The sequence below is a fragment of the Alexandromys fortis genome, unplaced genomic scaffold (genome assembly GCF_014885135.2).
Source record: "Alexandromys fortis isolate MF-2015 unplaced genomic scaffold, M_Fortis_MF-2015_v1.1 scaffold_93, whole genome shotgun sequence".
NCBI lineage: Eukaryota > Metazoa > Chordata > Mammalia > Rodentia > Cricetidae > Alexandromys > Alexandromys fortis.
In genome coordinates, this window is record NW_026067970.1 from 4903084 (window position 1) to 4928997 (window position 25914).

The following is a 25914-nucleotide window of genomic DNA, read 5'->3' on the forward strand; positions in this document are numbered from 1 at the left end:
ACTCCCTCTTCCTGTCAGCCTTTCGTCTGTACCCCCACCCCATCTCTCAAGGAAAGACCCATGGTCTTTTATCCTGATGACCCAGGGAAGCTGCAAGTCTTCCTCTTGTGCCAGTTCTTGAAGCTCTTGTCCCACGTGGATGTTGTGTCTCTACATGCCTCCCTCATAGAACCAGATTCTCCTCGAAGGCACAGCCATTCCTTGATCAAGTTCTCTGTTATAGTCCTGGGGACGCTGCAGCAACCAGGGCCAAGTAGCTGGCCTTGTGACCCCACACTATAGTCAGGACAGATAGGATACAAGAAATCAAGATTTGCTTTTTATTTCTTAGTGGTGTTTGTGGCAACCAGTGTTGTTTGGAAACAAAGGAGCAGAGAGAGCCGAGTGAAGGTTGTGTTCTGCACAGACCTAGCTGTGCAGGCTTCCCGGAGACACCAAGGGAAGGGTGGAGACCTTCCTGGTTGCAGTGACTTATTTTGTGGATGCCTCAGGAATGATCCACAGTTGGAGGGAGCAGCAAGTGCAAAGGGCCTGAGGCGCAGGAACAAGGAGACCAGGACTTTGCATTCAAAGGTCACAGTGCAGCTGAGTGTCCTCACACAGATAGTTAACTTCTCTGTGTGTCTTTCCTCATCAGAAAAGCAAGGATGTAAACAATATCAAGGTTGTTTTCTGGGGCTTGTGAAGACACACAAGTGTTTTCTGGGCTCACTGGCAGGCTCTTAGGAAGCCCTCCCCTTCTCTGTGCATGCATCCCCTTCATCCTCCGAGCCTCCACATAGTGCTGACGATGGTGCCTGGGGCACAGCAGATGCTCATACATTTGCTGATGCGACCCACAAAGGAGTATTTAGCTCAGACTTCTCTTGTCTTGTGGCAGATGCCTGTCCTGGACTCCTCCATCATAGATGGTGTTCACAAACCCATCCCAAGTCCCCATAGAACTGTTGGCTTCAGGAAGCACTGAGAATGGGAAGAGGGGTGAGGTGGGGGGTTTTCTCCCCTTGGATCTAAACCTCTGTAGTGTAGGAGCAGCCTCTGTGGTTTGCATTACCCTCTCTTAGGCCTCATCCTGCTGTGAGCCTGCCAAGGAGTAAGTGGCCTGCTTCTTCAAGGGGGACAAAGGGACTCCTGGCGCAGCCTCCCTGGGGTTCTGCAGAAAGCAAGAGTCTTCGCTACTCTGTTACTGGCCAACTTATTAGTATGTTCCCCTCTTACCAGCAGTCCTGACCCTATCTCTCAGAGCCTTTATCTTATTTTTGAATAAGTGATATCTGCGCAGAGTTACCAAATCGAGACACTAGAAAGATATTCATGGGGAGTTCTTTGTTCTGCTTCTGTCTTCGCTGTCTTTTCATCTTTCAAAGGCAATTGCTTTCACGATTTCCTTGTTCCTGCCAGAGTTTATTTATACAGACATAAGCAAGAATGAATCTAAACTATTTCTTATATCCTTCTTATAATGGAACCATGTGTCATGCGCAAGCGTGTGTGTGTGTGTAGATAAAGCAGTTCTGTGCTTTCTGTGGAACTCTTGCAGATGCGAAAGCTGAAGATTCCTTCCTAGACCTGTTTATAAAATCATATGGTTAGTATTTGCACACGATATACACACAGCCTCCTATAGATATCAGATTGCCTTAGATGACTTTCAGTGCCAAATGCAATGTGAAATTCCATGTTAAAAAAAAAAGTAGTTTTTCAAGTGTTTGGGGAGCACTGATAAGAAAGAGCAATACATGTCCAGTATGGGCATAGTTTGTTTCCATATGTCTTCAGTGAGTGTTCAGCAAATCCCCAGGTAAGGAGGACCTGGGTCCTGGGGACTGTCTGTGCACTGTATCTCCCCCCACCCTTATTTTGAGCCATAATATATAAGCAAAAGACCTGTAAGGTTAAAGTAAAATAAAGCACAGACAAAAGGTTATAAGACATAAAAATCTGCAAAAATACAACTGAGTTCATTTTGTGTTGGCCATATATTTCATGGCATGGGGCCTACCCCCTGATGTGTGGTTTGTATACCCAGTGAGACTCCACTGGAGAAAACTAGTGTTTGCTTTGTGAGTGTTTTCACTTGGAGATAGCGTCCAGATTAGGGATGGGCATGTGTCTACTCCCATCTTAGTGCTGAGCTGAGAGCTGTGTGGGCCCTGTGCATGCAGCCTCAGTATCTGAGGGTTTATATGTGTACCAGTCCTATTGTGTCTGGAAGGCCTTGTTCCTTGGTGTCTTCCATCACTACTGGTTCTTACATGCTTCTTACCTCCTCTTCCACAGAGTTCCCTGAACCCTGAGGGGACAAGTTTAATGGAGACATCCCATTTAGGGCTGAGTAATCTAACGTCTTTCACTCCCTACATATTGTCCAGTTGTGGGTCTCTGTATTTGTTCCCATCTACTGCAAGAAGTTTCTCTAACGATGGCTGAGCAAGACATTGATCTTTAAGTATGGCTGAATGTCCATGGAAGTCATTTTATTGCTACATTCCTTAAACAGAAACAGTGATATTTGGTTTTCCTCTAGGTCCCTGGCCTATCAAGTCTCAGGTTTGTGGGCATTTAAACAATGTTGGGTATGGTTTTCATTTTGTGGGCTGGGCTTTAAATCCAATCACATAGTGGTTGGTTACTCCCACAGCTCCTGTGCCTCTATTACACTGTTATATCATGCAGATAGATCACATTGTAGATCCAAGGGTTTGTACTTGGGTTGGTGTTTACCTCTCTTCTTCTGGTACCATTAACACTAGTTAGTAGGAGTAACTCTAGGTAGGCACTACCTTGACTTCTGTGAGTTCAGTGACTTTTCTTGGTGTTATCTTCAGCAGTAGGGCCCTATGGTTAGTTCGTAGAGAGAAACTAATAATCCTGGCAATAGCCTAGGTTGCTTGGGGGTTTCTATGGGGCCCCTTTGTTGAACAATCCAATTAGATGTAAACCATTCCCAACACAGGAGGTTTCATTTGGTGGGTGACAAGTCTAGTTGGGTCTTTGTCTCCCCTGTTGTTTGGTGATTCCATTTAGATTTCATTCATGTATGTATGTAGGAGGAGTTTTTTGTCTAGACTGCCAGCTGCCAAATAACCACATGGAGATTTCTTAATTATAAAAGCTTGGCCAATAGCTTAGGCTTGTTTTTGGCTAGTGCATCTAACTTAACCCATTTCTATAAATCTGTGTGCTGTCCTGAGACTCATTTACCTCATCTGTGTACTTTCCATGTTGCTTCTTCTGCGTCTGGCTGGAAACTCTTCAGATTCTGTCCTTCTTCCCAGCGTTCTCCTAGTCTGGATCTCCCACCCAATCTCTTCCTGCCCAGCTATGGACTAGTCCTCTCTTTATTAACTAATAAGAGTAATACCTATTTACAGTGTACAAATATTGTTCCACAGCATATGTATATATTTTAAGAAGCTCTACAGTAGCTGGTTTCCATATGACCCCTCTGATTTTATCTGTCCCTCCCCATATTACCTCTCTTATCTATGTTTTTCCTCCCTCTTTGATCCTCCCAATCTAGTTTCCCATACCCCTCTCCACACCCATAGCTATCTATTCTATTTCATCTTTCTGGGGAGATCCTTCTCTTCTTCCTACAAAACCACTATACTTGTATAAATTGTGGCCTGCTTTTCAAAGAATCACCAGCTAGCATCTTCCTATAAGAGAATACATATCATGTTTATCTTTTGGAGTCTGGGTTACCTCATTGAGGATTTTTTTTTTTTTTTTTGATTTTTCAAGACAGGGTTTCTCTGTAGCTTTGGAGCCTATCCTGGAACTAGTTCTTGTAGACTGGGCTGGCCTCAAACTCACAGAGATCCATCTGCCTCTGCCTCCTGAGTACTGGGATTAAAAGTGTGCACCACCACCACCCGCGGATGAATTTTTTATAGCTTTATCTATATACCTGCAAATTTCATTTTTTAAAAAGAGTTGGGTAATAGTTCATTGTGTAAATGCACCATATTTTCTCTATTGAATTATCTACTTATGGACATCTAGGCTGTTTCCAGTTCCTGGCTATTATGAGCAGAGCAACAATGAGTATGAAGTGTCTCGGTAGTAGAATGAAGCACCTTGGGTATATGCCCAAAAGTGGTATAGCTGGATCTTGAGGTCGATTGTTTTCCAGCTTCCTGAGAAACTGCCACACTGATTTCGATAGTGATTGTGCAAGTTTGCACTCACACCATCAATGGATGAGTATCCCCCTTACCCCACATACTCACCACAATGAGCTGTCGTTTGTTTTATTGATTTTGGCCATTTTGACTAATGGAAGATAAAATCTCAAAGTAGAAATTGATTTTCATTTCCTTTGATGACTAAAGATGTTGGACATTTCTCATTTCTGTTTCATCTTTTGATAATTCTCTGCCTCAGATCTATATCCCATTTTATTTGGGTTATTCTCTTGATGTCTAGTTTTTTAAGTTCTTTATATATTTTAGGTATTCGCCTTCTGTTGGATGAGTAGTTCATAAAAATCTTTTCCCATTTTGTAGCCTGATACTTTGTCTGAATGGTTTTGCCCTTTGCCACACTGAATCTTCTCAATTCCACCATGTCCCATGTATCATTTTTTTGTTCTTAGTGGTGGTGCTGGCAGTGTCCTGTTCGAAGAGTTGTTTGCTGTGCCAGTGAGTTTAACACAATTCCCCACTTTCTCTTCTGTCAGAAGTCCTTCTGGTTGAGGTCTTTGATCCATTTGGAGCTGAATTTTGTGTAGAGTGATAAGCATGAATCTATTTATAGTCTTCTACATGTAACCACCCAGTTTGACCAGCAAAACTTGTTAAAGCTGCCGACTTTTTGTTGTTGTTGTTGTTGTTTCATTTTAGTGAAATTGTTTCATTCTATATTTATGGCTTCTTTATCAAAAATCAGATGTCCATAGGTCTAGGGTTTTCTGTATGGGTCTTCAACTTTACTCCATTGATTAACGTGTCTGCTTTTGTGCCAGTACGTGCTGGTTTTATTACTATAGTATTGTAGTACAGTTTGTGATTGGGAATGATGGTACATCCAGCAGTTCTTTTTTTTAAATTTTTTTAGAACTGTTATAGCTATTCTCTCTCTCTCTCTCTCTCTCTCTCTCTCTCTCTCTCTCTCTCTCTCTCTCTGTGTGTGTGTGTGTGTGTGTGTGTGTGTGTGTGTGTCTCCACAGGAAACTATAAAAATTGTCTTTTCAAGTTCTGTGAAGAATTGTGTTCGAATTTTGATGGGGATTGCATTTGAATCTGTAGATTGCTTTTGGTAGGATTGTCTATTTTCATTGTATTTATCCTACTGATCCATGAACACGGGACATCTTTCCATCCTCTAATATCTTCTTTGACTTTTCTCTTCAGTGTCTTAGTATTTTCTTTTTTTTATTATATGAGTCTTTCAGTTAGAGTTGTCCTAAGATACATGTGTGAATCTATTGTAGAAGGTATTATTTCCCTGTCTTCTTTCTCAGACCATTTGTCATTCATATATAGGAAGGCTACTGATTTCTGTAGGTTTTGCTTTTATATACTGCTACTATGCTGGAAATGTTTATCAGCTATAGGAGCTTTATGGTGGAATTTTTAGGGTTCTTTATGAATATAATCATATCATCTACAAACAAAGATGCTTTGACATCTTCCTTTCCTATTTGTATCCACATTTATCTCCTTCAGTTGTCTTATTGTGATAGGTAAGACTTCAAGTACTAGGTTGCCTGTGGCCATGTCAGAGGAGCAGCAGGTGACACTTGAGCTTCAGGGGATTGGCCAACCAGAATGCAAGGCACTGATGGGCAAATCTCGGAAGGGCAAGGCCCCAAGGGCTTTGGCTCCATAATATCTCCTGCTACTGCTGTGCTTGTATATGTTTTCCACTTCCATTTTCCTCTGGTATCTGACATGAATGGGTGCAGGAGGATTCCCCCACTGCCCTTTTATGTAGTGTGATTATCTCATGGAAATACCCTGTTCTACTGGGCATTTTTTACCTGTGTATTATTATGAAGATGATTTCCTCTTAAGCTGTACTGCTTAACTGAAGTAATGATTATATACAATAATAGTGTTAGTTTAAATAGAATTTTGGTGGATAAGGGTTTTAAACAAACATAGTACGGGATTATGATAGAGATTAGTTTAGTGGGAAAATTAATATAGATAAAGGCAGGATATAGTGTTGCTCCTGTCCCTAATAAAGCAGGGCCTGCAGAGGTTAGAAAAGAAGAGCAAGAACATGTCACACAGCTAAGACTTAGGAGTTTCTCTTAAGTAGACTGTGGCTTGGGTTAATGATTAGGGAAAACAACTGAGTCCTGGAAGCCAAGCTAGCTCAAGTTCTTTTAATCTTAATGTTAAAAGATGTGTTCATAGGTTTCAGTGTGTATCACAGCTAAAACAAAACTTGAAGTAATGACTTAAGGTTAGGCTAAGCTGTTTGTAATTAATAATTTTGAGGTAGAAAATCTTGGAGAACAATCGAAGGCTTAGAAAGGCACAATTTCCGTAGTTGAGTGAGGGACTCAATGTCAGCAAACAAAAACAGTGACAGCCTGGCTATTGCTGGCTGATGCGCCCTTCTTGCTAGCATGGGTTGGTGATGAAGGGTGATAATTAATTCCTTGTGCCCATTTCTGCCCTCAGCTCCCTGCTATAAAAAGAGTGTTGATGAATGGGTATACCCCCTGAGGATTTAAAGTAGAGCTGACTGTTTTTCATATATAAAAGTTTAGATTTGTGATTCTTTTAAGACTTGTTTTTAAGAAGATTATCTTTTGAGATAAATAATAAAATGATTGGTTCTTCCTTTGTAATTGCAAACTGTAGCCTGCCAGTAAAAGAAATGGCTGAGAAAAATACCTAGCTTGCTTACACTTTGGTAACCTTTAACAAGTCGCTTGTGCATGAATGTATGTGGGTTCTTGGGGATTTTTTTTTAATATGCTGGCTTTTTACTTGTATTCATTGCAGTCATTCACTTAAAAAGTAGAATGTAACCATGCTGTAATTTTTATGCTGATTGAAAGGTTTTTGCTGGGGTATATGAGCTGTAAGAGAAAAAGGAATACTACACAGAAGAGATCCATGTGGATAGAGATGGGGGGGTGTATTTCCCTTTTATTTGCTGGCCCCAGAGAGTTAAGTTTGCCCCACTCGTCAGCCCCAGAGAATTAAGTTTTACTCCCTCAGATAGAGAAGTCGAATTGAGTGATTAGTTCACCGATTCAGTGGCTCCCCCACAATTCCTGAGCTGCAGAAGGCTGGTCCTCACAGCAGCACAGTATTGAGTGGGCATGGAAAGAGTGGTCAGCCTTTAGTGGAAATGCCTTAAGTGTGTCTCCATGTAGGTATATGCTGGCTGTAGAGTTGCTGTAAACTGTCTTTATTAAATTGAAATGTGTTCCTTGTATTTCTAATCTCTCCAGGACTTTTATCATGAAGCGGTGTTGGGTTTTGTCGTTGGCTTTTTCTGCATCTAATCATATGATCTTGTGGGTTTTTTTTTAACCTTTCAGTCTTTTTTTTTTTTTATGGAGGGATACATTTAATCACTTTTTGTATGTTGAACCATCTCTACGTCTCTGGGATAAATCCTACATGTTCTAGTTTTGCTTGTTACTGCTGTGATAAAATACCATGACCAAAAGCAGTTCAGGAAGAGAAGTTTTAATTGGCTTATGTTTCCCCATCAATAGTCCGTCACTGAATAAAATCAGGACAGAACTCAAACAGGGTAGGAACATGGAGGCAGGAGCTAATGCAGAGACCATAGAGAGGTGCTGCTTACTGGCTTGCTCTTTGTGGCTAACTCAGCCTGCTTTTTAAAGAACCCAGGACCACCAGCCCATGGGAGGCCCTACCCACAATAGACTGGGTTTCCCCCATCTATCACTAATTTTAAAAAAGTCTTTGTAGGCTTGTCTATAGCCCAGTCTTATGGAGGCATTTTCTCAATTGGGGTTCCCTACTCTAACCTGCTTTAAGTTGACATAAAATTAGGCAGCACACTACTTGATCATGGTGGATCATCTTTTTTATGTGTTTTTAGATTTGGTTTGAAAATATTTCATTGAGAATTTTTACATCTGTGTTAAAGGAAATTTGTCTGTAATTTTCTCTTTGTTCTATCTTTTTGTGGTTTGGGTATCAGAGTAATTGTGGTCTCTTAAGGAGTTACACGATGTTCCTTCTACTTCTACTTTATGGAATAATTGGAAGAGTACTGACTTTACTTCTTCTTTGAAAGTCTGGTAAAATTCAATGCTAAATTTACCTGGATCTGAGCATTTGGTTGGGAGACTTTTAATTACTGCTTCTCTCTTAGTAAGGGGATATAGGTCTGTTCATATTGCTTATCTTGTCTTGCTTTTTATTTAATTTTAGTAGGTAGCATATACCAAGAAATCCATTAGATTTTTAAAGTATGTCCTTAGAATTCTCTATGTGTCCTTACGTCCTTCTTTTTATCTCTAATTTTATTCATTTGGATCCTCTCACCATATTTTGGTTGATTTGGCTAAGTGTTTATCAATATTACTGATTTTCTTGAAGAACCAACTCTGCTTCATTGATTCTTTGTATTGTTTTTTGTCCATTTGTTGGCTTCTATTTAATTGATTTCAATCCTGAGTTTATTTCTTGCTATCTACTCCTTTTTTGGTGTGATTTCTTCTTTTTGTTCTAGAACTTTCAGATATGCCATTAAGTTGAGGTCTCTCCAACATGTTTATAAAGGCACTTAGTAGAGCGAGCTTGTGTTTTAGAACCACTTTCATTGTGTGCCATAAGTTTGGGTATGTTGTGTTTTCATTTTTATTCAGCAGGGAAGTTTTTAAGTGTCTTCTTGATTTCTGTTCTAATGCAGGTTTCATTCAGCGGTGATTGTTCAGTTTCTGTGAGTTAGTAAGTTTTCTGTTGTTGTTGACCTCCATCTTGAATCCACGGTGCTCTGACAGGGTGCAGAGTGCTCTTTCAGTTTTCTTGTGTCTGTTGAGACTCTCTTTGTGACAAGCATTGTGATCAGTTTTGAAGACAGCTTCATGAGGTGCTGAGGAGAAGGAATATTCTTTTGTGCCTGTATGAAATGTTCTGTGAATATCTGCTAGGTCTGTGTGATTAATGACATCATTCAGCTACAGCATTTCCCTGTTCAGTTTTTGTCTGGATGACCTGTCTACTGGAATGAGTGGGGTACTGAAGTCTCCCACTATCGCTGTGTGAGGGTCAATGTGTTATTTTAGCCATAGAAGTCTTTCTATTAAGAATTTGGGTGCTCTTGTATTTCACACATAATGTTTAGAATAGCAATGTCCTCTTGGAGAATGATTTTTTTCCTTTGATGAGTATGTAGTGTCCTTCCCTATCTCTTCTGACTAGTTTTTGTGTGAGTCTGCGTTGTCAGATATTAAAATGGCTATGACGGCTTGCTTCTTAGGCCCATTTGCTTGGAATGTGTTTTTCCGTCCTTTTACCCTGAGGTGATGTCTGTCTTCCATGGTAAAGTGTGTTTTTTAGATGCAGTGGAAAGATGGATTCTGTTTTTAAATCCAATCTGTTAGTCAGTGACTTCTTAGTGAATTGAGACCATGGTTGTTGAGAGTTATGTTTGTGGATTACACTCTTTGTTGATTCCCTTTATCTCTGTGGGTTATTTTCCTCATCTTTTCATTTGATGGTCTAGGAATATTTATTCTTTTGTTTTCTGGTTGAAGTTTCCTTCTAATGCCTTTTATAGAGCTGGATTTTTGGATAAATAGTGCTTCAGATTGGCTTTATTGTGAAATGTTTTTCTACTATGATTGAATTTTTTGTTGTATATGGTTGTCTGGCCTGCATCTGTAGTCTCTTACAGTTTGTAGAACATCTGTCCAGGCCCTTTTGGCTTTTAGAGTCTCCACTAAGAATTGGGTGTTATTCTAGATCTGTCTTCATATGTTACTTAATCTTTCCCTTGCAACTTTTATATTCTTTCTTTGTTCTGTAATTTAGTGATTTGATGATTATGTACCATGGGGAATTTCTCTTCTGGATCAGCCTGTATGGTAGTCTGTGTACTTCTTCTGCCTGCATAGGTACCTCATTTTTGAGGTTAGGGAAATATTCTTCTATGATTTTCTGTGCCTTTGATATGTTTTTTTTATCCTTCCTTCATTCTTATTTGTGAATTTTTTCTTTTTATAGTGTCCCAGATTTTCTTGCTATTTTGTGCCTGGGTTTTTTAGTTATATCATTGTCCTTGACAGAAGTAAACATTTCTTTTCTCTGGTCTTCAATGCCTGAGATTCTCTCTTCCATGTTTTATAATATTTTAGTAAGGTTTATTTCTGAAATTTTTGTTTGAGATCCTAAATTTTTATTCTTGGTTTTATCTGCTTGGCTTTTGTTTAATGGTTCTGTTTTTTACTTTCACATGTTGAGCTGTTTCCATCATTTTATTCTACTGTGTCTAGCTGTGGCTTGTCTGATAGGAAGAACTTTCTGAGTCCCTGCTAGTGATGGCCACTGGGAGTCCCTGGTAGAATGTGTTTCTAGGCACTGGGGACTAACATAAAGGAATGGAGCCAGTCTAAGAAGGGGGCACTGGCAGGGTCCACAGAAAGGATAAAAGCTGGGTCTGCCGTTAGGTTGTTAGGGATTGTAGTCAGGGAGGAAGGACCGGCCCTTGCAAGTAGTCTCTGTGGACTGTATTTTTTTTTACCTTGCTTTTCTAACTAAATAGAACATCCATATCAGGCCAGAGAGCTCCACGGTCCTCACTCAAGAAGCCAGGTCCATCCACAGGAAGGTGCACCAGAGCTCAGGCAGCGATTCCTCCCCTCCTGGTGTTAGAAGAGCTTGTACCTCGCCAACTGCACATTTGCTTTCCTGTTTCATACAAATATTTCTCTTTTCTGGATTTCTCACAAAACCTGACAGACTTCTCACAGATGGATATGATTTGATTTGATTTATGGCCACAGCACCACAATAAATATTTGAAATAGAAGACAAAAGCACCGTAATCATTTTCCTTGTGTCAGGACTCAGGACACTCAGGAAGAGAGACAGTCTTCTCCTCAGCTCATTCCAGTTACTGTTGCTACAGTAACCTAGTGAGACAAGCCATGCAAAGGAAGAACCCGGCATTATGAGGGCACAGAATGGCTAGTGTCTTTAATGTGCTGTGAGAGAATCAGAAAATATGCTGCATATGGTTGATATTTGAACTGAAGTCATGTTGATGAGGAACAGAGATCTGGAGATACAGAAGGAAGATGGGCAAATAGCATAGAGGCAGGGCGCCTTATGTACAAAGGCCCTAAAGTTGAAGAGAATACTGTGTATCTGGAAAAAAGAGGAAACCAACTTGGTTAAGCAAAGATTATGTTATGTGGTGAGGTGAGAGCGTGTGGTACATTGCACCGTGGCAGATACTCAGCTCTTGAACTCAAGCCTTTGGTGTCCATCAGCAGATCTCTGGGATATCGGGCCTATGGCCTGGTACTTCAGGAATGGTTCTGAGTAAAAATGGAGCCTTGTAGCTGTAAATCACACATGAAGTGTTAGATGGGGGCAGTGTCTGAGGGAGGGGGAAGATGAACGGGGCCTACAGAAGATCCCCCTCGGTACCTCCTGTGGTATGAGTAAGTAGAGGAAGACGAAAAAACACTAGACCTGAACTACAAACCCAAATAGGAGGAAAGATGAGGGGGTGGCACCTCAGAATCCAAGAAAAAGGAGTACAGATCTAGTAGTCCACAGACTGGCAGTGGTGTGCACCCACCGCTCATCATCCCTCCGGCACCCCCACCTTCCCTTACACTGCTTTGTCAGGACCCGCAATGGGAGTCAGTTGTTTGAGGCCATCTTTTTTAGCTCTCTTCCTTGGAGTCTTTCTGAGCCCAGAAGTGATGCCGAGCTCTGCTGGCTTTCCACACGTGGGTGAGGTTTTCCTTGGGTGGATCAGCATGTGAGCAGCTCACACTTGAAAACATAGCAGATTCCAACACGGGGAAGGGGTGCCTGGTTTGCTCTATGTTGGTACTGTGGAATCCACACTTAATTGGGTAAGGAAACATCCGTGTTGGACTGAAGTCACTAGGGAGCAGTTGTAATTATAGATGACTTCCCATAGTTTTCATGCCTGTATTTATACGCTGGCTGCGTCTCCTTTAAGATTCTTCTGTTTTATTTTTTAGGACCCAGATTAAATCAGAAGTCTGTATTTATATTACTGTGTTTTCTTAAAATACCTTATAGAATTTAAATTTTACCTTTTTATAGACTTACTCTGTTTAAAATTAGTTTTTCCTTTTCAGTATTCTGCATATAAGATGAACTTGGCTAGTTTCCAACCTCTATTTTCATGGCACTGGAGCCTGAAGGAATTGGCACAGGATAGTCATTCCCTTAAAGAGAATAGTCAGGGTTCAGTTTCAGCTCAGAGGTAGAGCACTTGCCTAGACAAATAGGAGGCCCTGGGTTTAATACCAGCACTTAAGAAAGGAAGGAAAGAAAGAAAAGACAAAAGGAGGGATTAAAAGAGGAAGGAAGGGATGGATAGGGTAATTCAGATTAGTCCAACAGAAGAAAAATCCCTCCTTGTCATCTGAACAGTCTGAAAAACCCTAGATAATTGTCTGGCGAGCCGTGTTGTATGCAGTCATGCATGTTTCGTGCATGCCTGTGTTCTAGTTTTCACTCTTGTACTGTAATCAAAAATACCATGAACAGAGGCAATGTGAGGAGGAGAAGCCTTGTTTACCTTCCGTGTCCTTCCTTATCTCAGTCAGTTAGGAAAGAAACTCAGGTCCAGAAGCTGGAGGCAGGAACGGACACAGAAGCCATGACGAAGTGCTGCTTACTGACTTGCTCTCCATGGCTTGCTCAGACCGTTTTCTTATATACCCCAGGACCACCAGTCCAAGGGTGCACTACCCATAGTTGGCCAGGTCTCCCATATCTGTCATTAATCAAGAAAATGTCCCCACAGACTTGCTTCTAAGTCCGTCTTATGGTGGCATTTTCTCAATTAATATTCCTCCCTCCAAATGACCCTGGTTTGTGAGGTGACAAAAAATTAGCTGAGATACATCCCTATCACTTAAGTAGGTTCAGATAATTATTCCTTAGATGTGAGAGCACCCGGGAAAGAGAAATGGCAACACATGGGAAGTGGTCAGTTGAATGAGAATCCATGGTGAGAGTCAGGGCAAAGGTGGAGAGGGGTGTGTGTGTGTGTGTGTGTGTGTGTGTGTGTGTGTGTGTATGGCGAAGGCAGGTGGAGGGGAGACAGAGATCTAGAAAGAGAGATGGATACAGAGAGACTTGGTATTTCCTTCACTCACAGAGCCCAGTGTCTTTGTACATAACTGAAGTATTTCGGAAAATGACAGTCCCTGATGCCAGCTCTTCCCTGGCTGTGTCAGAAACCATCAGCATTTAAATTCATGGAGCTTGTTATATCATCTTACACTCAGGTACTCACGAGCAGAATTTCATCTCTAAAATAATCAAAAGCATTTTACCTGCATCTAGTCTTCCAAAAAAAGCCATAGAATGAACAACGCCAGCAACAATTATTAAGCTAAATTGGCTTTATAAGAGCAAAAAAAAAAATCAATTTTGCCAGTTTGCATTCAGTGACTAATTTCCATATAAATGAGCTGACTCTGACTTCGCCTGGTCTACAGAATGTGTCTATACCCTGGGTTACTTTTTTTAAATTGTTTTTTTAAATTGTTTTTTTTTTGGTTGTTGTTGGTGGTGGTGATTTCTATCTATATTGTCCTGAGGATGAACCTCACTGAGAATATGTGAAGCTGTATTGCTTATGCAATGTGGTTGCCTAATTATAATCATCTTTTTTTGTTTTGTTTTGTTTTTGGCAGTGTATCAGCTGCAGCAAGAGGCGCCTCGTCCCAAGAGGATCATTTGTCCCCGGGAGGTCGGTACTCAGCTCTTCTCTGTACACCTTGTTAAGTGTGATGAATTGGCAGCACGGGGCCAGCGATGCTGGAGGGACTTCGGGTTTCCTGGGGGGTGATTTCTATTAACGTTTGGCACGGTGTCACCAAATTGAATATCTTCATAACTCTATCTTGAAATTGCATGTTATCTCAAATCTGGTTTTACAAACCGAGAATGGAATGACTCACATTTTTAACAAATGCAGAGACAAACTAAACTCTTTGTAAATGCCATAAGATATATGATTGTTCTGTCTTACAGTTGTTCTGCTTCTTTTAGTGACTATTTATTAGTATATATCAATTAAATGCAATTACTAGTGTCACTGGGACCTTTTATACATGTATATAGTGTCGTCACTGCCATACCCCTCTTGTCCCCATCCCACTGATCTCCTTCTTCCCAACAAGCCCCATCATCCACCCTGTGTGTGTGTGTATGGGGGGGGGGTGTCTGGTTAGTTTCATTAGGGCTGGTTGCAGGAGCATGGGCACCATACAGAAAGCTATACACTGCTGAAGAGGATGGCTCTAGCGCTCCTAACAACTGTTAACTGTCCATGAATCTTAAGAGAGGGGTGGGGCCTCATGAACACCTTCTCCCTGGGTGACAGAGATTGACAGGCCTGCTCTGTGCAGAGCCTGAGGTGTCGTGCAGGCTTCACAGATGCTGCGAGGCCAAGGATGCCCGCAGTCATATCACACCCAGGAGATGAACACTCTACTCCTTGTTCCTGCTCTTACGTTCTTCCCGCCCTCTCTTCAGCGATGCTACCTGAGCTGTGATGTTTTGTTTGTTGCATGGCATTCAACAATCATTTAAGTTTTGCAGTCTGACGGGAGCCGCTGCAGTTAATGGTCTTCACACTTTCAAAAACAAAACAAGCAAACAAACAAAAACAGTTCTCTAAGCAAAGATGACAACAATGGCAATCCTTGGGTATACACAGTTGTTTAGAAGGCAATTTGATGGTTAGTTATATCATGTCCATTGAGCAAAGCAAAAGCTGTGCCTTAACCTCTAGGACTTTTGACCTCTCCATCTGTGACATGTGACCAGGTGTAAAAGGTCATGTTTTGGCTTTTTTAACATGCTCAGTTATGAAATGTTTCCAGAAAACACATTACAAAACTGAAAAATACATGGGTATTTCCAGTATCCTAGTTAGCAAATTATTGTGGTTTTATCAAATTTACCTGAAATTTTTTAAATAATAAAGCTATTTGTGGAAAGTAACTATGTTTCAATCCTGAAAATAGCTTTCAGAATATACTCACTCATAAAAATGCCACCAAGCTCACAGAGGTTTCCACTGCCCTCTTTTGTTCATCACTCAGGATACCAGCAAGATGTAGGTTCTGTGTATCACCATGAGCCTGTGGTTTACTGCATAAAGTTCGGGCTTCTGTCTCCAGCAGGGCTACATGGCTTCTCTCTGACTCAGCCTTCTTTCTCCCAGCATTCAGTTTAGTTTTCCTCGCCTCACTAAGTTCTGCCCTGCTTTGCAATAGGCTCAAAGCAGTTTCTTTATTAACAAGTGGTATTCATAGCATAAAGAGGGGAATCCCACATCACCTCCCCTTTTCTGTTTAAATAAAAAGGAAGGTTTTAACATTAACATAGTAAAATTACATAAGAAAAGAGGTATTAAGCAAAAATTATAGTTACAATGTTTGTATCTACTTTTATCATAACTAAGGAAAACAATAATTATGATTATCTATTCTTCAGCTCCATCAAAGACTCCAGAAGATATAGTGTTACCTAAATAAACAGGAAGTACATTGTAAGAAACTTCCAAAACTCTAGAATTGACAGAGACATCTCACTGCCTGAACAGTCACCCAAAGAGGACACAGAAATAAGAAAATGCCTGGCCCTTTCTGACTAGCCAGCCAACCTAGCCTACTTGGTAATTTTCAGACCATTGAGAGACCTTCTCTCAAAGAAAGGTAGATGGATCTTGCATAATAAAACTACAGTTGCCCTCAGGACCACAAATACATATCTACATATGCGCATACATGCATGTACCAATATACAGGAACACACATGAATACATACAATCAAATGAAATCAAAATAAAATTTAGAATGCAACTAAGAATTTAAATATAATTAAGAACTACACTGGAGGCAGTTACAGAAGCTCACTAGCAAAGTTGAGCACCACCAACACCAGTGCTTCTAATAGTGAATGTTTGGCCAGGTGATGGTGGCTCATGCCTTTAATCCCAGCACCCGGGAAGCAGAGGCAGACAGATCTCTGTGAGTTTGAGGCCAGCCTGGTCTACAGAGCAAGTTTCAGGACAGGCTCCAAAGCCACATAGAGAAACCCTGCCTTGAACCCCCCCCCCCCAAAAAAAAAGACGGTAAAGAGTCATTGTTCAGTGTCCGAAGATGTATATGGAACACTGTTAGTCCAGGTGTGTAAACTGTGGCACAGAACGTGGGCTTCTGTTAGTTTGAATATCTTAATAAATGAGAACAAAATGATAACGTAAGTGTGTGAATGTGTGTGTTTAAGGCTTTAACTGAGAGAGAGAGAGAGAACCTTGTATCTCAAAATCCTGGCAACCATGACAGCTTTCTGTTCCCATGTCACAGAAACTCTATCTGAATTTCAGGTGATGTTCTTCACATATCCAGGATGTTGAGGATCTGCCATGCAGTCCTCACCCCCAGCTGCATCCAAGGATACAGTACGGTGTGGTTTTAAGGCTTCCCTGCATTTTAAACCATGCTTTTCCTCTCTCCACCTTGACTAATGTGTCTCAAGTAGATGATTGCCAGTTGGTGTTTGATCTACAGGTAGCTGATCCTTAGAAGTTCTATATCCCATGGCACATGAAACCTAGTGTGGAGTGAGTATCCATCAGTTCTATTTCCCCAGCAGGCTGCCTGTGGCCAGCCTGTAAGGCAGGTGTCAGGTGTATGGGTGGACTTTTCTGGGGGAACAGGTGCAGTTCTTAATGGTAACAATAGGCCCAACGTTGGTTGTCCTCCAGTGTTATGTTAACTGTGAGTGTTTTCTGTCTAAATCCTGAGCCTCCCAGGATCCGGGCTCTTGGGATTGGAGGCCAAACTTCCTTTCCAACGCTCCTAATAAAGACACTGTTTAGTGAAACATCACTTTGCCTTGTGATGCAGGTTCTTGGGGGAACCTGCCTACTGAAGACAGAATGTCTTCTCAATGGACTGTATGGGCAGAGAGTGAAGCTCTTGTAGCATGTGCACTAATTTGTAAGGTTTTTGTTTGAACAAGGAGTACTGGCTTCTGATGTACATGTTTTTCTGGTTCAACCCTCCACACAGCTCTGCTCCCTCCTTCTTCATCTTCAGCCCATCTCCTCCCACTCCTCTGCCCTGGTCCCTCACTGGCTGGCTCCACATCCTTATAGCCTTGTTCTCTCTCTCATTGTTTACATCATCCCAGGCTCTGCATCTCTCAGGATAGGAGCCTCGGCTTTCCTGGATCAATACACACACGCGTGAATGCAAAATGATGTCCAGAGTGAGAGAGATAGGAGACACTGTGACTCCAGGATAAATTTCAGGTCAGCCTGACTTGTGAATCAATTGCTAGCCACAGTATCATTTCCTGACAGGTTTTTCTGAGCTGCTAGGTGTGAGGAGAGCAGGCTGACTCCATAGGCAAGATCTGAATAGCTAGCCAAGCCAGGAATGGGGAAGCTCAGCTGCGGAGGCAGCGTGGACTTCTCCTGACTTCTTGCTCTGCCAATCACTTGCCATCTGTTTTACTCTTCTGGAGTGATAGAAGCCAAACCCAAGGTTAGAGATCTGCTTTGCTACAAATGTGACAAGCATCTAGTGTGGTGTCTGACACACAACAGGTACTCGGGTAATGAGCAAGAGCCAACGCAGGTTCACCGTGGAGAAAAGGCTTTGAGACTGTCTCTGGGGACAGCCAGGATGATGACAATAGTCGCCGAATGTGAGAGCAAAGTGGCAGTGGTAAGGAACAGAGCAAGATGCCCAGGATGAAGAGACAGAAGGTGCCAGCAGCTGAACAACGGTGCCAATTATGCCAGTCAGAGTCAGCCATGGAAATAATGGTCCATTGCTTTCTCAAGATTCATCATTGTAAATTAATACTTACCCAGCCACCACAGCACCTGGCATTATATAGGAATTTTCCAGAATACTCCTTGCCACTCAAAACATTGTCTAGGAAACAAAAGTCTCGCTTGCCCTTTCTCTGAATTATCAATCCGTCACTTCATAAGTATTTATTAATGCTTGAGTAGTCTGGCAGCAACTGTGCAAAAAAATTTCTTCAAAATTTGTTTCTTTGACTGAGACCTCTCCCTGGGACTTCCGAGACCTCTACCCATCTGTCTGCTTGGCTTCTGAGGGTACATTCTACCCAGGTCATTAAAAGTCTCGCTTTCAGAAGAGATTGGGCTATCTTCCCTCAGTAAGAGAGCTCCAGAAATCCTGGCTTCCCCTCTCCCCACCGCTTTCTCCTCCATTCTAGGCAGGTGTCAGCTTTACTTCCAGATAGCTCTCCAATGGGTTCCAGGATCTCTGCCTGTCTGGCTCTCAGATTCAGTGTCTCCCAGGATCAGGGCACCCATGATCCCCATGAGAATAAGCACCTGGCAGCTGTCAGATAGTCTCTGCTCGATCACCCTATTTGTTCTGTCTCTAGTACAGTGAGCCCTTCTCCTCTACAACGGATATATTTTGAGACACCTGGTAGATGCCCAAAAGAGTGATGAGTGCTGATCTTGATGTATAATCTACTTACTTACAATAAAGTTTAACTTATAAGTTAGACATAGTAAACGATTAACAACTTGTAATAAAGTAGAGCAATTTTAGCAATATATTGTAATACAATACAATATTGTAATAAAAGCTACTTTAAACTTCTGAATTGTTTCTGAAGTTCTCCACTTAACATTTTCAGACCATGGTTGACTGAAGCCCACAAAAAAAAAAAAAAAGAAAAAGAAAAAAAGACAGATAAGAGGGGAATAACCTGTTTAATATGCCTTCTAAAATGCTTTCTTAACATACATAATTATCACTTGTGGGTCTCTCTCTAGAAGAACGGAGGGATATTCCAGAGACTCCCAGCATTTCTGCCCATCCCTGGCATGGAATGCAGCCACGCAGCAGTGGGTAGTCTGTAAACACAGAGCAAAGTCATGCGAAGGGGGCAGATATGGGTAACGTAAGGAATTCGGAATCCTCAGAGGATTGCTAAGGCGTATCAGGTTTACCCAGTGCTGTTCCCAGGGCGTTGAGTTAGACTTTTGGCAATTAAGGTGCTTACTTAAACCCAGTCTGATAACGTTTCCTGTGGCCCAGGTTTCTTTCTGGCCTTATCCAAAAGGCCAAAATGTCAAGACTTTCTGCATGACTAATTTAAAGTCAGATTCCACTGGCATTGCGTAAGGACACACCACAGAAGCAGATGTGCTTTCGTGACATAAATGACTCGGTCCTCTGTCCACTTTGATGCTGCCTAGAGAATAGAGGATTACAAAAGGCAAGCCCAAAACGGAAACAAAGCGACGCCTGTCATTTCAGCTCTCCCTCGCCAGACAAGAATCTACTTGGGAAAACTCTTCTGTCAGTGCAATGTCAGTTATGGCGCTGAGGCTTGCTGCGCTCGTGACCAGGACCAGCCTTTCTTCTGACTGTCAAAGGTTGCAGGGTACACGGGAGACATGGGCCCTTCTTGCTTGGCAGTCACCCCCTCACTGCCCTGTTTCACCTGCCGGGGATCACTTAACTGTCCCCCCCTTCGGGTGCATTTCCCTCTGCATTCTGGAGTTTCTGAATAGCCTGTTTCCTCCTTTCACTTTTATTTCTAAAACTGTCCCTTGAAGCCCACCAAAGTATTCTTCCTCATCCTGCATTTTAAGGTTTTAATAGTCACCCCTCGGCTGCTCAGTCTTCAGCTATAGGCCTTGGTCCTGGGACAAGCAAGTGCCTGTGAGCAGGTCGTAGTGATTGGCCAAATGTTTCCCAATGAACTTAGTCCATTTGCTCGCACAGATTTCACAACTCCAAGTGGTTTTCCATTATCCCGTCATTCTCCTGCTTTCCATGTTAATCATTGAAAATAAATGTTTTAAAACGAAGTGCATTCTGGGAGGCTGCAACACTCTCTAGATGCAAGATACCCAGAGCTGGGGCAGCTCCTAAGTCCTGTGATTGATTCGCCAAGCCAGGAACAAAAATCAATCCCGTTGCTCTTTAATTGGCTTTATGTGCGGTGATCAGAAGGCAATTGCTTCCCTGGTAGAAGAAGCATTTCCATTCCTTTCATCCGGGCTCTCTGTGCTCATCTCTTTCTTCCCTCTTATTATCGATACAAGCAAGAATAAAGGGTTTTCCCATCAGTTTCCCTCCTCATCTTGCATCTTGCTCGCTACCACAGTCAGCCTTCTCTCTTCACGCTATTTTGTCCTTAGTCAAACTTGCTTTGGTCTTAGACTGACTATAACCCAGCAGAAGAATTGACATATAAACTCCCTTTTTCTTAAAGATAAAGATTTTAACATGTGTTCCCCTTTCTTTTTCCTTTCCTTGGCTTTCATTAGATTAGCTGAGAATGGCTTGAGCAGCCAATTTCTGTTCTTCATCCTCAGGCCACCTCCTCCTGAGTCATGAAATTAACAGGCATGGGCCACCATGCTCCATTTGTGGGTATCAATCCATGACTCCATGCATGTTAGGAAAGAAGTCAAGCCATTGACCAGACATGGCTATACAAGCCTTTAAATCCCAGCACTTGAGAGGCGGAGGCAGGCAGATCTCCGTAGTTCCAGGGGGCTACATAGCGAGACCCTGCCACAAGCAAGAACAATATTCACTAAGCTACGTCCATAGCCCTTTGTGCTTATTTTTAAACAGAAAGTTCTTAATAAAAAAATAACTTGATCTCTGCTAATGCATATCCCTCCCCTCCAAACAAGAGGAATTCACTCTCTTCAGAATACTTTGAACGTCTTCTATTAATACAGACCCCTGGGTGCCTCTGGGAGGTACACAGCCATTCTGAGGTGAACTCACAAGGGGAAAGAGGCCTCAGTTCTAGAGGCTTGCTGTACAGTTCTGAAACTCAGGGGACACAGAGGCGGGAGGAGGGAGCACCGCAGCAGGGCACCCACACTTAAGTGGAACGTGGGCCACGGAAAACGAAGGGACAGCCACACGACACCTGCTAGTAGGCTAAGTTTCTTGAAGATTCTTTAACCTCACACGCGGTTTCTGTTTCTTACAATCTAACTGGGATATGTGTAAATGCTCTTACATAGTCACACTAGCGTGGTGCAGCTCACTCTCCCAGACAATGAAAGAACAAATGAGCTACCATAGACCATGGCATGTGTCTGCCATCCTCCCCTAGCCTGAGGCAGCATGACCCATTCCCGTCACCTTCTCAGTGAGGCAAGGCAGGGATGATGCACTGAGACACGGCACAGAATCTCTGCTCTTTGGAAACCCAACTTCAGGCTGCCGCTATGGTTTGAAAGTCCCCTCCTACAGTGCTGATAACCAGGGCTCTTGAGCAGAAACTGGGTCATAAGGCACTGCCCTGGTGAATGGATTAATGCCTTTATGAAAATAGCAGTTAGTTAACCACATATATGGATAAATTATGTAAACGGAAATCCAATGTGCCTTACCCCCAACGCGCGTGCACGCACGCATGCACAGAGCAGCTCTTACTTTAGCCTGTGATGTAGCTTGGAGATGGGAGGGGCCTGTGGGAAGAGGCAAGAGCAGTAAGAACACATAACCTCTGGGGTTTCGAATACATGGTTCCAGACTTTTGCTCCTTTAGTTAAACTAACAGAAATCGTGCTGACTAAGGCAGGTTGCACTTTTGCCCCTGATGGGCCTTGTCTTTTAGGGGAATGTAGTCTAGCTAACCAAGCGTCTTCATGTTTGAAAACAAATTTCAAATCTTGACTCTATTTTCCATCAGAAAAGTGTGGATAGTGAAATTTTAATAGTCCAACTTTAATGTGATGACCCTAAATATCACCTGACTGTTGGGTTATAGTCAGTCTTCTGCTGCTGTGGGAGGTACTTCATGTGCCCTGAGTCCTAACCCAAAACTTCTTCTGTCCAGTCCCTTGTGACACTCCCATGGGGACAGACAGCACAGGAGAGGTGAGACCACATTCCTACCAGACAGTCTGAATCCAGGACAGTGCCTCTCAAAGTGTGCTTCTGAGCCAGATGAGGGTGTCACCTGGGAACCTACCGGAAATGCATATTGCCTGGTCCAGCCTGGACCCGCTGAATCAGAAGCAGGAGATGGAAGGCAGCCACCCATCCCATCTATGGCACATCCTCCATATGTCCTAAGGACCCAGCAATCAAGACTATTTCACCTTCTGATACTGGTGGACCATTTCTATACTAGGTTTCTCATGGATCTCAAAGTAGACATCCAGACACCCCATGGCCCTCTTTGTTTCTTCCCGGTGTCCTTCCTCCTTCGTGTTGTTTCCACCCTTTGCAAGTGTCTTGCCTTTCTTATTTGCTAGGTCTAGCTTTTCCAAACTGTTTCATGTTTGAGGGACCAACTGCAAATCTTTGTATGGATATTGTCTGTGGCTGCTGTCTGACTCAGCCCTCCACCTGTTCTGGCTTTCCACCGCAGATACTCGCTTGTATTAAAGTTAACAGAATTAGTCAAGTTCATGTCTAATGCTTCATACTCTTATTTATTCATATTTTAAGTATTCTGTTAGGAACCCCACCTCTTTCTGGATAGTTCACATATTTTCTTTATCAGTGACTGTGCATAAAACATCTCTGCTCGATGTCTTTCTGCTTTGAGAAAAATCTTTGCCTTAATAAAAATAATAAATCCCTTATGACGGTGCCAGAAATACCGTGATGAGCATTTCCACTCCCCAAGATCCTAACTCCTTCATTTAGTGCTTCATGAGCAGCTCCTCATCTGAGGTTTGTGCGGTTGTTTTGCTAATAAAATCCAGCCCATAAATAATGCCCTCACACTCGCATGCTTGCCTTAGCTCCCGCTTCTCTGTTGTCTCCAGAATAATGTCGCCTGAGCCATAGGTAAGCCCTTACCTCTGGCTGTGCCCTTTCACAATCTCAGTCTTGCTGGACATCAGATCTAAATGGACCCAATCTCCAGGTCTTGTAGGAGAAAACAGCAAGTTTCACTTTAGAGATGGAGTCTCTTCTGTCCGTCTTATTTACGTGGCCACTGTCGTCTTTCTGTCTCCTCTGGAAAGAAATTAAATAGCCCAGGAAAAACCTGACAGAGGCATATTGGTTGGCATCCAGCACCTTGTGCCCTGTTGTGTAATTACACATCGATTGTGTGATGAATTGTTCCAGGGTCTCCCTGGCTATTTCTACCATGCATTTAATTATACTCTCTGGGCATCCTTTGGCTCAGTTGTGGTTCTCAAGAACAGGCTGAACACTGTCTTGAGTACTCCCCCATCTAAGGATACATAAAAGGCTCATGTGTGTTTCTGTCATCTCTGTTGTTCACATATGTAAACCAGACCCTTTCTGCCTTAGTACATAGCGATTTAAGTTGATGCAGGATATCTTGTTTAAAAATTAAAGATGTCTTCCACTCAATGCAACAAGGAAGGATGGACAGTTTTGTGTTTTGTACTAAGTGTAAGGTTTTAGATAATGGGACACCCACCTTTGCTAGCCTAGCAGAGGGATTGGCACACAAAACCCCACTGGAATAAGTTTCATCAGAATATAGCAATGTCCTGTCACTTCTGAATGAACCGAGTCCTTGAGACAGAGACTATCCAGTTCTGAGAACCTAAACTATTTCCAGTCCTACCCTTGCCAAGAGAACTTTGCTGACCACTAATGGTACAGCAACATTAACTTTGAAGAGTGAGTTGATACACACAAAGCAGTTAGATTAGAGGCAGGCCTGGCAGCTGTGCCCAGAACGTCCCAGCATTCATCCTTGCCCATTCCCAAACACTGAAGATAGGAGGAAACTTCAGCCTGTAGCTGAGGAAGGACTTTGCCCCAAGCCTGCCCTTTATGCTTAATAGATGCCCGTTGGCAGAAAGGCTAAAACAGCAGCAAAAAGCAGGCATTTGGTCCCCTTCTCCGTTGCCTGCCAATGGCAGCCTGCTTGCAAAAGTGACCACTGCTGCTTAGTAGGGTCTGCAAGGCTAGGCAGAGTTGGCGTTTGTAACACTTCCTGGACATGCAGACTTTACTGGCTTTAATTTCAGGAAGAAAGCTGGTGTTGCCTCCTATCAGAAGTCCAGTAGCCATTGATGCTGAGTTGTGATTTGTGTTTTAATGATGGAGAGAAGAGCGCGAAGTTCTCCACTCTGAAACCCATGGTTTTAAATTTGGACCGATGGGCGATCAAGGATGAACAAATAGCTATGCTTCAAGATGCTATGGAGTGTCGGTGAAGTGTGCACATGTCTGCTGTGAATACCTTTGAACCTTATATGAATCCAGCCAACTCTATGAAGATTCTCACACAAAAGCATCAAGAAAGCTGAGACTATTTGTGCAAGCAGAGAAGGCTGAGAAGCAAAGCTTCTCTGGGGCGCTGAACCCTGATGGAGGGAGACAGGATCAGTGTCAGAGGCTGACAGCGCCCAGGCCATGCTCAGGAATCTATTGTGGAATTCAGAATCATCGGAAGGAAGGACAAACATGAATAAAGAGCTCTCACTATTTTATTTGTAACTGTGCTGGGGAGTTTTGAGAGGATGCCTACTGTAGAAGCAGTGTATTGAACATTTTTTTTTTCTTGAAATAACAGAATAAGCTTCTGGATTTTAGAGAATCATTGTGATGTAAAGAAATGAATGCCAGAGCCTGAAATCAGGGTTGGGCTTCAATCTTGGCTCTATTGAGCTCTTAGAGCAAACTGGTACCCACCCTGAGCTGCAGCTTCTGGCCCTCTGAGAAAGATGCAAAGGCACACCGCCCACAGCCTGGTGGAAGAACATCTGTAAAGGCACGCTGGGGGCAGGAAGAACCCTCACAGGAACATGAATTCTTAGAGAGCGTATTATCCCCAATGGCAAGATATGATCTTGGCAGGGTATACAGAGGGGGGAGAGACAGAGACAGCCAGAAACAGAAGTAGACACACGAAGAGAAACAGACAGATAAAGAGACAGAGCTGTCTTAATATATAAATCACAAATACGCATACAGAACATAATAGATACACAGGGAGTTTATCTTCAGAATTAACGTTTTCATTGGGCAGGGGTTGCAGGGGTTTGTCTAAAAACCCCTCAGAATAGACTATATATGCAAAAGAGATTAACACTTACTGAATAAATCTTTCCTTTCTTCTGCATCCTAAGCTCCATGCGTCCTCCTTTCTCTCTCTTTGCACATGCATTAAGCTTTGAAGGGAAGAATTCTCTAAGAGGAGAGAGGGCTTAAGCAAGTGTGTTCACCGACCTGCCCCCTTGCTCCCCCAAAGTCAGCCACAGCATCTATTCCATAGTTCAAGCTCCTTGGGTTTAGGAGGAATGCGGAGAATTTAAAGTAGTGAAGAGAAATGAGGGAGATGAACTAAGGACAGCAGTGGAGCCTTTTTTTTTTTTTAAGAAGGATTAAGAAAACAAGGGTTATTTAGTTTGAGAGAGGACATGCAACCAAGGGGCCAAGATTGCTTTTAATGACCAATCCTTCTTCTCTGGAAAGGAGTCTGAGTTCTCATCTGCACTGGAGACTCAAGCAAGGCAAGAAGCATGATCAGAAGCAAAAAAGATGCAGGGTCAGATGTATTAAGATGGACTTTCTATCCATGAGTCAATCTGGATTTTTATTTTATTTTACTCTTTACAAAGTTTATCTTAAAACATGACACTGCTTGTAGGAAGTATCAGGAGGATGGAAATGCTGTCAGGGGAACTCCATTTAAAGTGCACACACACACACACACATGCACGCACATACACGCACACACAGTCCATTTTTAA

At 42.5% G+C, this 25914-nt stretch overlaps 1 protein-coding gene across 1 annotated transcript in view; it reads left to right on the forward strand.

The window, feature by feature from the left end:
- The window catches only part of Chn2 (chimerin 2), a 267980-nt gene that overhangs the window by 140386 nt on the left and 101680 nt on the right, over positions 1-25914 (forward strand). Inside the window, exon 3 of the mRNA XM_050155506.1 lies at positions 13865-13920. Within this exon, the coding sequence (XP_050011463.1) occupies positions 13865-13920 (56 nt within the window). The remainder of the gene's footprint in view (positions 1-13864; positions 13921-25914) is intronic.